This window comes from Biomphalaria glabrata, chromosome 11 (assembly GCF_947242115.1).
Source record: "Biomphalaria glabrata chromosome 11, xgBioGlab47.1, whole genome shotgun sequence".
NCBI classification, from domain to species: domain Eukaryota; kingdom Metazoa; phylum Mollusca; class Gastropoda; family Planorbidae; genus Biomphalaria; species Biomphalaria glabrata.
The window spans coordinates 38150844-38166030 of record NC_074721.1 but is presented as its reverse complement, the minus strand read 5'-3'; the positions used below and the strand labels follow the sequence as shown (position 1 = coordinate 38166030).

Genomic DNA, 15187 nt, shown 5'->3' with positions numbered 1-15187 from the left:
AGTCCTATGCATATTTCCCTTATTTCATATCAAGCAAAATACCCATGACTCAATTGCCAATAATTAATTGACTTATAGGTTGATTTTTTAATTGATTCGTGTATCGGTTAGGTACAATAAATAATTGCTTACACGTTAAGTTTAAACCTGATCTGAGAATGGGTGTGGGAGAAATAACGTTTAAATGTTTCTAAGGAGAATGAAAAATAAAAATTAAATATTTAGCGTGAGAACATTTGTTAATACTGAATGATTAATGTCCTTTGTTGGTATCAAGCAAAAATTAAAATTACCAGTAATTTATTGACTAAATGGTTATTTTTAGTATTGATTCATGTGTTGTCTACGCCAATAAATAATTATGTAAAGATTACAACTTGATCCAAGAATGAGTGTGGAAGAAATAGCGTATCCAAATTTATTTTACCAGACAGACAGTAAAAGTAATTTGATATAAGCTTTGGTAAAATATATAGACAAAATAGAAATAATAATCATTGTAGCAAATATATTCATATTTCCGATACCTTTTTGTGTCTTAAAAACTTTTTAGCATGATATTTAAATAAAAAAAGAACATTGCAGCCACATACGGTATTATATGAAAATTTATATCATATTTGGCATATTTTAATGTCTAAACATATACAAATTGGCTAATACACATGATCGGTTCATTACACAGCTTCTTGAACTCACAGTGGGATTCTATTTAGCATAATTTCCTACCCCCCCCCCCACACTAAAAAAAAAAGATATATTTTCCATTAAATTGCGGTGCAAATTTTTTAATTATTCTTTTTTTACAGCTTTAGTAATTTCTTTTTAATTAATTCGATGTCGTTAATTGTAAAATGTTTGTTTGTTTGTAAAATGTTTGACATGTTTCGGATGTTCCTTCAGAGTTGAAGATAGTTACTTCCTAGTCCAAATAAAGTAATTAAAAGAAGTAGGTTTTTTTTTCAACCCTAACCTATGTAACATATAATTTAATTTTTAGATCTAGATCTAGTAATTGAACATCAAAAATAAGAGTACTCTCCTCTCATAATTATTATTTTGCACTTTTTAGATACATAATCTAGAAAGATCTAGGTAATCAATCTATTTAAATGTACATAAGATGCTTTAAATCAACATGAATTATCTCGATCTAGGATTTTTTAAACAATATCTCAATGGAAACAAACAGGAAATGGCTTTGTTTCAAATATTTGCGTCAATATCCGAGAAATGATTTTTTATTATTTCTAAACTTTGAAAACCAAAGATCATGACTTTACTAAAACAGAAAAGATTGATTGGGGCGACTTCCCTTAGAGCTTAAAAAAGAGTTTACGTACATAAAAATCTATATATATATTTATTTATTTCCGGTTTCCAGTCTAGTATACTAAATAAGTCTATGGTGTAGACTCTATCTCACAAAAGAATGCATTATCGAATGAACATTGAATGTCATTATTATCTTTTTCGTTCTCTTTAAATCCTATCTCCAGACAATGTTCCATGTCCAGATTGTCAGGTTGGCCTAACCTCCACTTTAGAAACGTCATGGCCTGTCCAGTTCGAGGATAGATCCATTTGTTTTCAACTTTGGCGTGCCACCCAGCAATGAAAGCCCTTTCTACTTTAGTATTCGCTGCTAGATCATTCGCAATTCTGAACTCTGATGTATCATCCACTTCCATCAAGTAGCCACCTAGAGACACACAGCTAGAAATAGCATCGTCAATGTCAAGGGCAGCAAACTTAGACAAGTAATACTTTCGGTTGTTGTAAGTCTTCGGTCCAAAATACCATTGGTCTACAGAGCAGTCCTCTTTTGATGTGACATTTAAACTTGCATTGACATTGAATGAAGATCCTATTGCATCAGCCTCCACTGCAAGACAGGTATATTTCCCAGCATCCCTTAAACTTGGTTTTGTGAACAGCACAGACAAAGTAAAACAGTTTTGGTGTCTCCAGTATGTTACTTCGATGTCATATTTGGGATGTGTCTGAACTGATGTCATATTGGTGTCATCTGGATGTTTTAAAGTAGCGATCTCCTCAAAACCTTGCTCCGTCTCTTTCATTATCTGTATGCTCTTCACTTGTACAAGCCCCAATGATTCCTTGCCCTTCCAAGTACATTTCAACGATAATTCATTTGCTGCATTCATTAAAAAGACATTTGGAGCTGCCTTAAATTGCAGATGTTCATCTGTTTAAGAAAAGAACGTAACAAGCTGATTAACACATGAACACCAATGGTTCGACACATTAATAAACAGCATGTTTTAAATGACTATCCATACCTTTAATAATACTCATTTACGGAGGTTTGCGATGTTTTATAGGCCGCTTTGGCGCGGCCGTATTTGGTGCAGCCGTTTTGGCGCTGTCTTTTTGGAGCAGACGTTTTTGAGTGATAGGTTTTGACGAAAAAATTTTTAAAATCTTTTTATAATAGACATTTTTTGTTGACTATACTATACTATAGTATGAATAATATACATTCGCCCCTCCCTAATTTTCTAAATAATATTGACTTTTCATGAACGCATATTGGGTGTCTACGTATGGCTGTCAGGTATTCTGGTATGAGCTCAGGACATGTCGTTTCAATGATCTCGTGTTCGAATCCTGCTGGCTGAAATCCATCGCCACAAATACATTATAAAGTATTGTTATTTGTTAAGTTTAAAAGTTCCCCTTTTAGACCTTTGCGATCTATAGGGCACGTGATGTCAAGTTCATAATTTCTGCGGCCAACGGTTAACTTAGAGGTGCCCAAACATCCTCGAAATTAAGAATCCCAGTGTTCACCAGGATTCGAACCCTGGACACCCAGTTGGAAGCCAAGCGCTTTACCGCAAAGCCACCGCGCCTCCTTCCTGCCCTCTTGCCAATACCAAAATATTAAAATATGTTGCTTTTTCAGCGAAACCCCCCCCCCCAGGTTAACTTCGCTACAGCGTCCTAGGCGACTGTCCCATCCCCGACCCTCCATTCGATAAGTCACTACCAACCTGCTGTTCATTTTTTTTTTACACACACGTAGCTTACGATGCCAATACATTAGGATGCATTTATTAGAACGATACTCCAGAGACGCGCAGGCGGATTGGTTCAGTGCTTGGATTCCGAGCCTAACACTGAGTTGTTGATTACATTTAGATTTGCGGGAAAGCTCATTGATAGATTATCTAAGCTTAGCTTATATTTCTACGTAAATTTAATATAGATTACATCTAAATTATAGATCTAGAAGAAGATCTAGATCTAAACTAGATCTTAACAGTTCTAAATCAGAAGTCTAGATCTAGTTTTAGTTTTAATGGGTAGCAACGTTCGTACATTTTTTAACTTTTTTGTTAAAGAATTTTTTTTATTTAATTTTATAATGGTTGGGGGGGGGGATTGTCTTTTTAAAACTACATATTTTTAAAATGGTTTTCTTGTTTTAGATATAGGCCTAAATATTGTTATTAGTTACTATATTTTTCATTAAATCTTTGATGAAGTGTAGGGGCCTACACAGAAATAACTGCACAGAGGGCCTCCACTTACATAAATCCGGCCCTGCAAATACATAACAGATCTAGCAGCATAGCTCCCATTGAAGGAGATATCATATTTACGTTTTCTGAAAAATAAAATCCGCAAAATCTTGGCCAGGCAAAGACGACGTCATGGAGATGGAGGAAGAGTAAAGAAACGTGAGTCTTTAATTTTTTTTTTGACGTCGTAACTGGAGGATTCCTATAATTTCAGTCGTTGCCAACTTTAATTCTAGCTGTTATGTCAAGACAAAACTTTCTTACCTGCATATGTCGTGGAGATTAGGTAAAGTAGCAGACACGTCAAATGTATTCTTTGCATTGTAATATGAGATGATGATTTCAAGCCAAATTTAGAAGGTCACTGCTGAAATAATTGTATATATTATAACATTTATGAACACAATGATGTTTCATATTATAAAACGTTAATATAGTATTTTGTTTTTAATTTAATTAAATTCGACATATGTAGAATATTTACAATATTAGTAAATTAATTTTTGTTTACATTTTCGAAACAAGAAAATCGACTTGAGGTTCAATTGTGATATTATATCATAAGAAACGTAGGTTTCGTGCTGGAAGACTTCAGTTCGTCAATCTAAGGCTTAGAATAATCCTTCATTTCAGAATAAAGAGGAAAATATTTGTATTTTCTTGGAAAGGATTGTTATCATTATAAAAATGATTTCTAGGGTTATTTCTCTTGCCTTAAGTAACTCGGACGTCAATGGACTTCAGTTTAAAAACCTTTGTTTTAGGGTTTTATCCGTTTAGGCAACTATATCTTTTTTTTTTTTTTTACAGAAAAGCAATCTTTCTTTTCAATTCCACACATTACTTAATTATTTAATTCTAAAGTTCATCCTAGGTAAATGAAACTTATATAAAAATTCTAGCAATAAATTAAAATCTATAACAATTCCGTGAACTGCCAAGTTATAGTTATTGAACGCCTTGGGCAGAACGCTCAAGAAGTCCCCAATCTTCTTCAATATAATTGCACTTGTTAATATTAATTAATCTTAATTCTATCTCTGCGTAACTATTTTCTTCGTTTCGATAGTATTATTTGTTTTTACTCATTTGTATTTATCTATCCTGTTATGATTAAACCTTAATGTGTTGTTTTTTTTGGTTTGTTTGTAGGAGAATGCATGCTCTTTTTACAACATAAATAAAAGTTTATAAATCCAAAAATTCATTTAGTTCAAATCAACGTTGGCATCGTCAATTAGGACAGAAAGAGTTAAAGCCTGTCACAAGTCTGAGAATTTTTAAAACTGAACATTTTATTTTCTTATTTTTAATATGCATATTTTGTTATTCAATATAGTAAAGTTAAAAAGTAAGGTTCCCCTTTCAGACCTTGCGATCTATAGGTCAGATGTTAAGGTCATCTGTTTCTTTGGCCTGTGGTTAACAAGCACGATGTCATGTGGCCAGCACAACGACCAATCGCATTAAATTTCCCCAACTAAATTTAAGTACCCATTAAAGTTGGGTGGACTTAGGGGCACCCTGAAAATCCCGAAAATAAAAAATCCCAGTGTTCACTGAGATTTGAACTCTGGACAAGCCGAGCGCTTAACCACTCAGCCACAGCATTCCCATTAAAACTAGATACCTCCCTTTAAGTCTTGCACGACCGTAAATCATTTCCCTCACTGTAGCATAGCTTAGGCTTTTATAAAAAGCAAAAAAAGAAGAAGATACCTACAAAAATTATGGTCCTATTTTTTCTGTATTGAATTGAAATTTTTAAGTTTTCTTCGTTTGTATAAATTATCACTGGCTCAAAAATATTTTGATATTAAAAATAAATTTCACAGCAAAAGCAATAATTACTTACATTCTTTTAAAAAAATTTGTCAAAACAGAAAACTAAAATATTCACTTGAACTGAGCAAGATTCTTCAGCTATTTAACAACTCAAGTGTGACACTCTTAATAATTCCCCATGTCTGTGTAAGTTTTATTTATATATATATATATATATATATCTGACCTATTCATTAAATGGCCTGGTGTACTTCTGATGTAGTGGTTTCATCCAGGGTACAGGATATTGCTCTGAAGCCACCGCAACAACAATATACTGGTTTTTTTTTTTTCTCTACTGTACTACGGTCCAATTAAAGGGGTAATATTACAATAGCTGTCCCTGTTTACTCTCAGTCCCAATATCTTTTACACCCGCCCCATCTATCTGCTAATTGTCGCTTTTATGCTGTACAATTAATTAGAAATATTTATCAAAAACTATTTGTTTAAATATTTCTAATTACACAGATTTTTTATGTCTAGGTCGATCATAACTATAATTTCATGACTGATCCAAACTAATTGATACAACTACACTTAGTAAAGGCTGTTTTTTTTTTAAGTTTTTTTTTTTTCTAATTTATTTCGCAACAGTGATTTTGTAATACAGCGTACATTGTTTAGAAAAAAAAAATTCTTGTGTACTCTTTTTGTAGAGGGGGGTTTGAGGGCTGAACCGTAAAGCGCTTGGCTTCCGCACCGAGGGTCCGTGGTTCCAATCCTGGTGAAGACTAGGATTTCTTAATTTCAGGATCTTTGGGCACCTGAGTCCAGCCAGCCCTGTTGGGTACCTGACATTAGTTGGGGAAAAGTAAAGACGATTGGTCGTTGTGTTGGCCACATGACCCCCTCGAAAACAGTAGACCACAGAAACAGATGAACTTAACATCATCAGCCCTATAGACCAAAAGGTCTGAAAGGGCAACTTTTTGTTTTCTTTTCTTGTCAGTCTATCATTTAGCCTAAAAGAAATGATAATGAGGGGAAAATGTGTAATGGAAATAACTCCACACTTACTTCTATATTTATCGGTAAAGATTATCAATAATTAAGTGACTAATACGTTATTTTTTTATCAGCCCCCGAAAGGGGAATAGACGCTATTAGTTTTGTGTGGTCTATCCGTCCGTCCCGTTTACATCTCTTAAACTAGAATGGCTCCTCCTTCGTGTTTAAAGATAAGCACATGTCTCATATCCTGTAAACTTGAAGATGACTGTAAAGTCCAATCCTTGCTTTAAAAAGTCGGCCGCATACGTGGCATTGGTGGGTTAGGTCAGTTGCAGATAGGCTTGCTTCTTCTCTCAGCTTACTGTTGGTTCGGCGCTCTTTCAACCTGGCCACTCTTCTTGCTTCAAATCTCGACACTCCGAGACTCACAGCAACACGCCATGAGAAGCGATCAAGAGAAAGTGCTTTCCAGCTGTGAATGTCAATATCGCATTCCTTGAAGGAGCTCTTGAAAATGTCTTTGTAACGCTTGCATCGATCTCCTCGGGAGCCCTTTCCTGCACACAACTCCCCGTACAGAAGTCGTTTGGGAAGACGATTGTCCTGCATGCGGACTACATGTCTGTCCTGTATTAAATCGCTCTGTCTGTCTGGTTAAAATATTGTACACGTTATTTCTCCCACACCCAATCTCGGAAAACCCGACATTTATGCCAGTGTGGGCGTCGCTTGTCGTCTCAGAAATATATATATATATATATATATTACAGTCTTCAGTGTCATCGTCAGAGTGTCGATCATCGACGGCGTTGAGTGTCAGAGCAGTTACACATCAGTTGGTATCAGCTGAGATCTAACTTTCTTATTGCCGAGGTTGGAAGTTTTTGTGACGCCAGTCGGTCAGCGTCTAGTGGACTATGAAACCAGTGTGACAAGTTGATAGCAGTAGCAAGGTGTTTATGTCTTTTTATATATGTTACATATATATATATATATATATATATATATATATATATATATATATATATATATATATATATATATATATATATGTTATATATATTATCTTATTCATCATTCTATCATCCTCATTGTACATATACATCTATCAGTATCATACAATTAAATAATTTTTTTTGTTATTAAAACTATCCACATAGTTGGTTACTCTATGTACGACTGTGTGTGAATGATGTTCTTGTCAGGTGGAACCTCGGGACCTCAATTGTGTAAAACTATTTAACAACACAAATAATTCCTAAACCTGACAATGATATTTTAGAGTATTCAAAGTTCTGATACAACGACTGAAAACGAAAAATTTAATTTTTAAAATCATAAAAATACAGCATTTTTACAACTATTCACAATTAATAGTAACAAACACGGGAGGCTATTTAGTAAGGGAGATGACTATTTACCATATTTTCAACACATATATGCTAAAGGTTTTAGATTTTTTGTCAGAATATTTTTTTCTTTACAGTTGTATTGCTAAATTAAGTAAATTCGGTAATACAATCTACTACAATTACAAAAAAAAAAAAATATTTACTTTTGATAAAGATAAAAAATCTATTTAGCATACATATAAGTGAAATAATTTAAAACAACAATTGGAAAGTATTTTCTTTATATCATTATTTTAACCGCAGTGACATGCGTACTAAGCTAGACAACTGTAGTCAAAGCTAAAAAGCTGAGGTTTCCTAAAAAAAAAAAAAAAAAAAAAAAAGTCATCATTTCTATTAATTATTAATTTAGAATGATGTTTTTGTGTTTTTTCTTTGAAAAAAAAAAAAAAAAACCAATAAAGAGGCCTATAGCCCAAAAAAAGAGGCAACGCCCAAAAAAGAGGCAAAAGCCCAAGGATTCCTAGGATGTACTAAGCTAGACAACTGAAGTCAAAAGCTAAAAAGCTGAGGTTTCCTAAAAAAAAAAAAAGTCATCATTTCTTAATTCTTTTCGTCATTTGCATTTGATTGGATTTTCATTCTGATGTTCTTTCTGAAAACATTGAAGCCTGCCTTTTTACCTGCCTTGGTGAACCACTTCGAGGGGCCGATTTTGAGTTTGTAATTTCACACAAACTGTCTTTGTAATTTTGTTATTGTTTCATTTTTTTGTTAGGTATAATAAATAATTATTTAAAGTTTCAAATTAATCTGAGAAAAGGTGTGATTTGTACAATTATCTAAGGGGACATAATCCTACATATTTGGCCATATCTGTGAATATCATGGGAGGATACCTTTGTTAGTATCAAACAAAACAATTAACTAGTTAACTAAAAGTAACTATATTATAGTTGTCTACTAGGTTAATTTATTGATTTCCAATTGATTCATGTCTTTTCTACACCAATTATTTGTGCCAAATTTCAGCTTGATCCGAGATTAGGTGTGGGAGAAATAACGTGTACAAACATTTTACCAGAAAGACAGACAGACAGAGTGAGTTTATATAGGCTATGCCTTGTAAAAATATAAAAATAGTAATTGTTATCATTATAAAAAAACATATTTATGTTTTAGTTACATTTTACAATGTAAAATTTGTTTTGCTCATAATTTAAAAATTTAAAAAAATGTTGATACAACAATTATTATATATAATGAATATATTAAATTTTTAAAATATTATAACGATCAAATGCATGCTAACTAGCTAGTTGCATAATACAAATTTCTTTTAATGAAAATTTATTCTATTTAGCTTAAATTTGTCAAAAACAAATATATATATATTAAATTGCAGTAGAATTTTTTAAAGTATATATTTAAAGCTTTGGACATTTTTTTTCTCTTTGGAATTTAATTTGATGTCGTTAAATGGAACGAGTGAACTCTATCTCACAGAAGAATGCATTATTAAAGGAACATAAAATGTCATTAATATATTGGCTCTCTTTAAACCCTATTTCAAGACAATCTTCATTATCCAGATTATCAGGTTGGCCTGACCTCCATTTCAAAAACGTCATGGGCTGTCCTGTTCGAGGATAGATCCAATGGTTTTCAACTTTAGCGTCTGATCCAGCAATGAAAGCTCTGTATACTTTAGTATTCGCTGCCAGATCATTCGCAATATTGAACTCTGATTTGTCATCCACTTCCATCAAGTAGCCACCTAGAGACACACACCTAGAAATAGCATCGCCAATGTCAAGGGCAGCAAACTTAGACAAGTAATACTTTCGGTTGTTGTAAGTCTTCGGTCCAAAATACCATTGGTCTACAGAGCAATCCTCTTTTAATGTGACATTTAAACTTGCATTGACATTGAATGAAGATCCTATTGCATCAGCCTCCACTGCAAGACAGGTATATTTCCCAGCATCCCTTAAACTTGGTTTTGTGAACAGCACAGACAAAGTAAAACAGTTTTGGTGTTTCCAATATGTTACTTCAATGTCATATTTGGGATGTGTCTGAACTGATGTCATATTGGTGTCATCTGGATGTTTTAAAGTAGCGATCTCCTCAAAACCTTGCTCCGTCTCTTTCATGATCTGTATGCTCTTCACTTTTTCAAGACTCAGTGATTCCCTGCCCCTCCAAGTACATTTTAAGGATAATTCATTTGCTGCATTCATTAAAAAGACATTTGGAGCTGCCTTAAATTGTAGATGTTCATCTGTTAAAAAAAAAAAGCAACAAGCTGATTAGCACATGATCACTAATGGTTTAAGACATTTATTAACCGCATGTTTTTTAATAATTACCCATACTTTGAAAAATTCCCATTTACAGGGTGTGCCAAAAGAATACGCGTTATTTTATCAGCCGCCTCGGCTGAGTGGTTAAGCGCTTGGCTTCCAAACCTGGGGTCCTGGGTTTGGATCTCGGTGAAAACTGGAATTCTGAATTTCTGATTTTTATGGTGCCCCTGAGTCCACCCAACTCTAATGGGTACCTGACTTTAGTTGGGGGAAAGTAAAGGCGATTGGTTGTTGTGCTGGCCACATAACACCCTCGTAAACCGTTGGCCAAAGAAACAGATGGCCTTAATATTAACTGTCCTATAGACTCCATGGTCTAAAAGGGAACATTTTTTTTGGCGCGATAGGTTTTGATAAAAATGTTTAAGTCAAAATTCTTTTTATAATATATATATATATATATATATATATATATATTTTTCTCAACCTATTGTATATATATATTATTCATTCACCACTCCCTACATTTTTTAAAACTTTTGACTATTTCTTAAAAGTTTAAGGCATAATACACGTCTACATATTGGTGCCCTTGTCGTATTGTATGAGACAATTAACTAAATATTACTGCAAATACTGATTATATCATCAAAATATAAGAGGCAGCAAAGATTACTATCACTAAGAAAACTGTCCTCATTTAAAGCTAGTGCAAAGTCTTTGGCTATGTTTTATCACGCTCACATCTGCAGTATTTTAATTTTTAATATCACTGCCTGGTATGGCAATCTAAACATTAAAAATAAAAATAAACTTTATAGAATCCTAAATGCTGCTGGTAATGTCATTGGCAAAAAAGCAAACCCCCTTTGGGCAGCTGTTTGAGAGAAACGTCCATAAAAAAGCTAAAAAGATTCTAGAAATAAAAAATCACCCTTTGGGTCAGGATTTTGTGATTTTACCATCGCAAAAGAGCTACAAGACACTGAGAGCAAAGAAATCCTTAAATAGAAACAATCTGAAATAAACTTTTCACATGTAAATTATGAGTGAGTCTGGTGTGAATGTACATTTTTTTTTTAATAGCTTTAATGATTTGTTTGGTGTAATGCACAAATTGTAAGTCAAATTTCCTTATGAACAATAAAGATTATTATTATTGTTATGTTATTATTATCTGCGTCAGTATCTTTATATTTATTTTTATTATATTTGTTAATAGTGAGTGTTTGTCTGGATGACTCCAATTGACCTCTATTGTGAATGACTCCTCAATGTTTGGATTTGCCAGTATGACCAGTGTGTAATGTGTATAGAGAAGAGACGTAGCCCTGTAACGCGTAAGATGAGTTAATGTTATTGACTTCAGAATTGTTTGTTCTGATGTTGTTGTTGTTAAAAAAATGTATATATCCATTTTTAGTTGGACCAGTGTAAGTGTAACTTGAATCCCTGTATGTAAACTATGACTGTATCGTCAAGAAGATAGAGGGAGATGGTATGATTCAAAAATGATTGTAAATGTTTGACATGTTTCGGATGTTCCTTCAGAGTTGTGGATAATTTACTTCCTAGTCCAAACCTCTCACAGAACGACGGGGGATGGGAGCGTGCAGCAATTGAACCCAGAACAATAGACGAGTCCGAACGCAAGCCGAACGACCAAGCAGCCATCCGACTCAAGACGTGAGGAACTAGAGGTTGTAGTGTGAGAAGCATTTGATGAGTTGATACAATCGGAACATGTCATCTAGATGGTCCAGTGTTCGAAACTTGTGGGCCGAAATTCCCCGCCACAAATTACAAAATATTATTCTAACATAATTACAAAACAAACTTCCATCCCAATTCAAATGGACACACAAAAAATGTGTTGTTTTTTTTAATTCTAAAAAATTATGTTTAAACACAGATACGAAATATAGATATGTAACATTCTCTTTAAGGACATAATATAATGAACATATTTAAAGTGTCATTGACCATTTTTTCACCAAAAGGTTATGCACATGGGTTATGCACATAGGTTATGCACATACGTTATGCACATAGGTTATGCACATACGTTATGCACATAGGTTATGCACATACATTATGCACATAGGTTATGCACATAGGTTATGCACATAGGTTATGCACATAGGTTATGCACATACATTATGCACATAGGTTATGATGCCAATAGATAAGGATACATTTTTATAAGACGGTGCTCTAGGGAAGGCGGTGGCTGAGTGATTAAGAGCTTGGTTTGTTAAAATGTTTTACATGTTTCGGATGTTCCTTCAGAGTTGAAGATAGTTTACTTCCTAGTCCAAACCTCCCGCAGGACGACGGGGGATGGGAGCGGGCAGGGTTTGAACCCTCGACCGTCGATAAATCTGAACGACAGCCATGCAACGTCTGAAATAGAAACTTTAACTACTCTGTCAATCACTTCTTCCTCATTCTCATTTATATGTTGGAGCATTCAGATGACTAGACCAATATATAAGATGAACTGCGCAGCGGTTTCCGAATCAGGGAGCTCTCCATACAGTTTTCTTTCTATTGGGGTGTTTTAGGGGCCAGTGTCTTGTACGTATCTCTTGGTAAAGAATGCAGTTTTGTTGGACATGTCATTCACTAACAAAAAAAAAATTCTAATGACACTTCCTTAAATGTTGCGCACACATTACTGACGCTAAATAAACAAACCTAGTCAGGTGTTACGACTTAAGACAAGGAAAAAAAGATTTTAGGAGAGGTCCGCAAACCACACGTTGAGAATTCCAACTCATAAAAGTTTTCTATATCATTAACTTGAAGACAGCGCCCTATTAAATAGATGACTAAACTTTACCAAAGAATTATTTTAGAATGAATGGAGCTTTGAAAACATTGAAATTCGTAATGGGGGTGTAATTCTTTTAAAAATTCAGTGTAACATTGGAGCTATAAAAGAGATAAATTATTTAAATGCTTTTTGTATCACAACAAAGTGCTAAATCTTATGACTGAGTTGAACTTGAATATTAGAACTATTGGAACTACTACTAGTCTTACTTCAACTCTGTAACACTTACCGATTCTTTCCATGCAAGTACCACCATTCATACATGGTCTATTCAAACTCTCATCAATTGTGTCCCTTTCACAGTGGACACCAACAGAGCCTCTTGGACACAAGCAGGAGTAACCACTGGCAGTCACTGTGCAGGTTCCTTGGTTGCGGCAAGGGTTAGGATCACAAGCAGACATCTGGACTTGACAGAACTGACCAGTATAGCCCTGGAGAATTTAATAGCAATCACAAAGAGAGCAAAAAATTTACAAAATAATTCTTTTACTCAGATAAACAGGATTAACAAGGGTATAAGAGAGAAATGAAAAGAAATCAATTTTGAAGTTATTTAAATGTTTATATAGATATCTTTATGTTTTTACAATCATAGACTTTTAAAAAATATATATTTAATGAAGGCTTTGATGAATACATAAAAAATGTGAATGCTGTCTTACACTTGCACAGGTACAAGTCGCTCCATTCTTGGTGTCTTTGCAGGTACCACCATGTTCACAAGGACTCTGGGCACAGGTAACCCACATGTTACAAATTTTACCTATAGATAAAGAACATAGATGAGCATTTAGACTGATCTCAGCACAAGAACATCTCCAAGCACAAGAAGCTTATTCAATTAAGAGTCAACATTGTTTCAACAAAAATAAGTCTTTCCGCACCTGTCCATCCTGGCTTACAGTCACATCGGTAGTTGTTAATGAGCTGGACACAGTCCCGAGTACCATGTGGGTCACATGGATTGGACAAGCACTCATTGACATCTCCCTCACATCTCTTTCCTACAAATCCAAGAGGACAGTTGCATTCAAAACCATTCACCTGTAAGAAAATGTCACTTTGTTAATCAAGCCACTGAAGAATTCTTCATTCCCTGACATATTAAGAATATTTTAAAAAAAAACACATTCAGAATAACCTGCTAGTTTTTTAGATGTGGATTTATTCAAAAGTAACAACTTATTTAAAACATGCCAGCTTGCAGTTATTTTAATTATCAGATAGTCCATGACTGTTTTACACGTAAAAATGAGGCGCAGTGGCGGAGTGATAAAGCGATTGGTTTCCTAACCGGGGATCCCAGGTTCAAATATTGGTTAAGACTGGGATTTTCAATTTTAGGATCTTTGGGCGCCTCTGAGTCCACTAATGGGTACCTGGCATTGGTTGGGGAAAAGTAAAGGCCATTGCTTGTTATCCTAGCCACATGACACCATGCTCGTTAACCGTTGACCAAAGAAACAGATGAAGTTAACATCATCTGCCCTATAGATAGCAAAGTCTGAAAGGGGAACTACTTACTTACAAGTAAAATATTTTAAATCTTATAACCATATAGACAGGACAAACCTTATCAACGCAGGTGCCCCCATTGTGGCAAGTGTTGAGTAGACATTCATTTACTTTCACTTCACAAAGTAGCCCGGCAGTGCCCGGTGGACAGGAGCAGTGGAAGTCATCTATCAGGTCATGGCAGATGCCTCCGTTGGCACAAGGATGGTTGGCACAATCATCTATATTCATCTCACAGCTTACGCCCTGAGAGATAAACAAAATATGTCATCAAAATTACACATTTCCACAAACTCTATAATAAAAAATGTCCCCAATTACTCTAGATTCTAAATTCTGGAAACAAATGCTAGCATTGGCAACAGAATTTTGGTATGAATTTCAGCTAAAAATTAAATTATTTTTTTTTTCTTAGTTTGATGAGACCAAAGGTGGATTTAGAGAGCATGTTAGAAAACTTGTTGATAAAAATCTTTCTTTGGTCATTATTTTGTCAGGTGTCTAACAATTGGTAGAGTAGATAAATGCCTAGTCATAAGGTATGCACTTAACATTGCAATCACAATGTCTATTTCCATTTCCTGTCATCCAGCAGATGATGTAAAAAAAAAAGTAAAAGTTTCCCCTTTCAAACCTTGCTATCTATTGGGCAGATGATGTTAAGTTTATCTGTTTCTTTGGCCAACGGTTCACGAGCAGGGTGTCATGTGGCCAGCACAACGACCGACTGCCTTTACTTTCCCCAACTTAAGTCAGGTACCCGTTAGAGTTGGGTAGACTCAGGAGCGCCCTGAAAATACAGAAATTCAAAATCCCAGTTTTCACAGAGATTCGAACCCAGGACCC

General features: G+C 34.5%; 1 protein-coding gene and 1 pseudogene across 4 annotated transcripts; both read right to left on the bottom strand.

Annotated features, from left to right (window-relative positions):
• Positions 1 to 590: 590 nt before the first annotated feature.
• Positions 591 to 5538, bottom strand: LOC129921689 (uncharacterized). 4 transcript variants are annotated; one of them, XM_056004103.1, is made up of 3 exons: positions 5404 to 5538; positions 3813 to 3912; positions 591 to 2209 (listed from the first exon to the last, which is right to left on the bottom strand). In XM_056004103.1, exons 2-3 carry the CDS (start codon positions 3868 to 3870, stop codon positions 1404 to 1406), a joined length of 864 nt encoding a protein of 287 aa, XP_055860078.1. In that variant the 5' UTR covers positions 3871 to 3912; positions 5404 to 5538; the 3' UTR covers positions 591 to 1403. The 4 variants fall into 4 exon arrangements, with proteins under 4 accessions (XP_055860078.1, XP_055860077.1, XP_055860079.1 ...); XM_056004102.1 differs by having other exon boundaries at positions 3813 to 3915; positions 5404 to 5528; XM_056004104.1 differs by lacking the exon at positions 5404 to 5538 and adding an exon at positions 5272 to 5309.
• Positions 5539 to 8121: 2583 nt separating this feature from the next.
• The window catches only part of LOC106058016 (neurogenic locus Notch protein-like), a 35362-nt pseudogene continuing 28296 nt past the window's right edge, over positions 8122 to 15187 (bottom strand).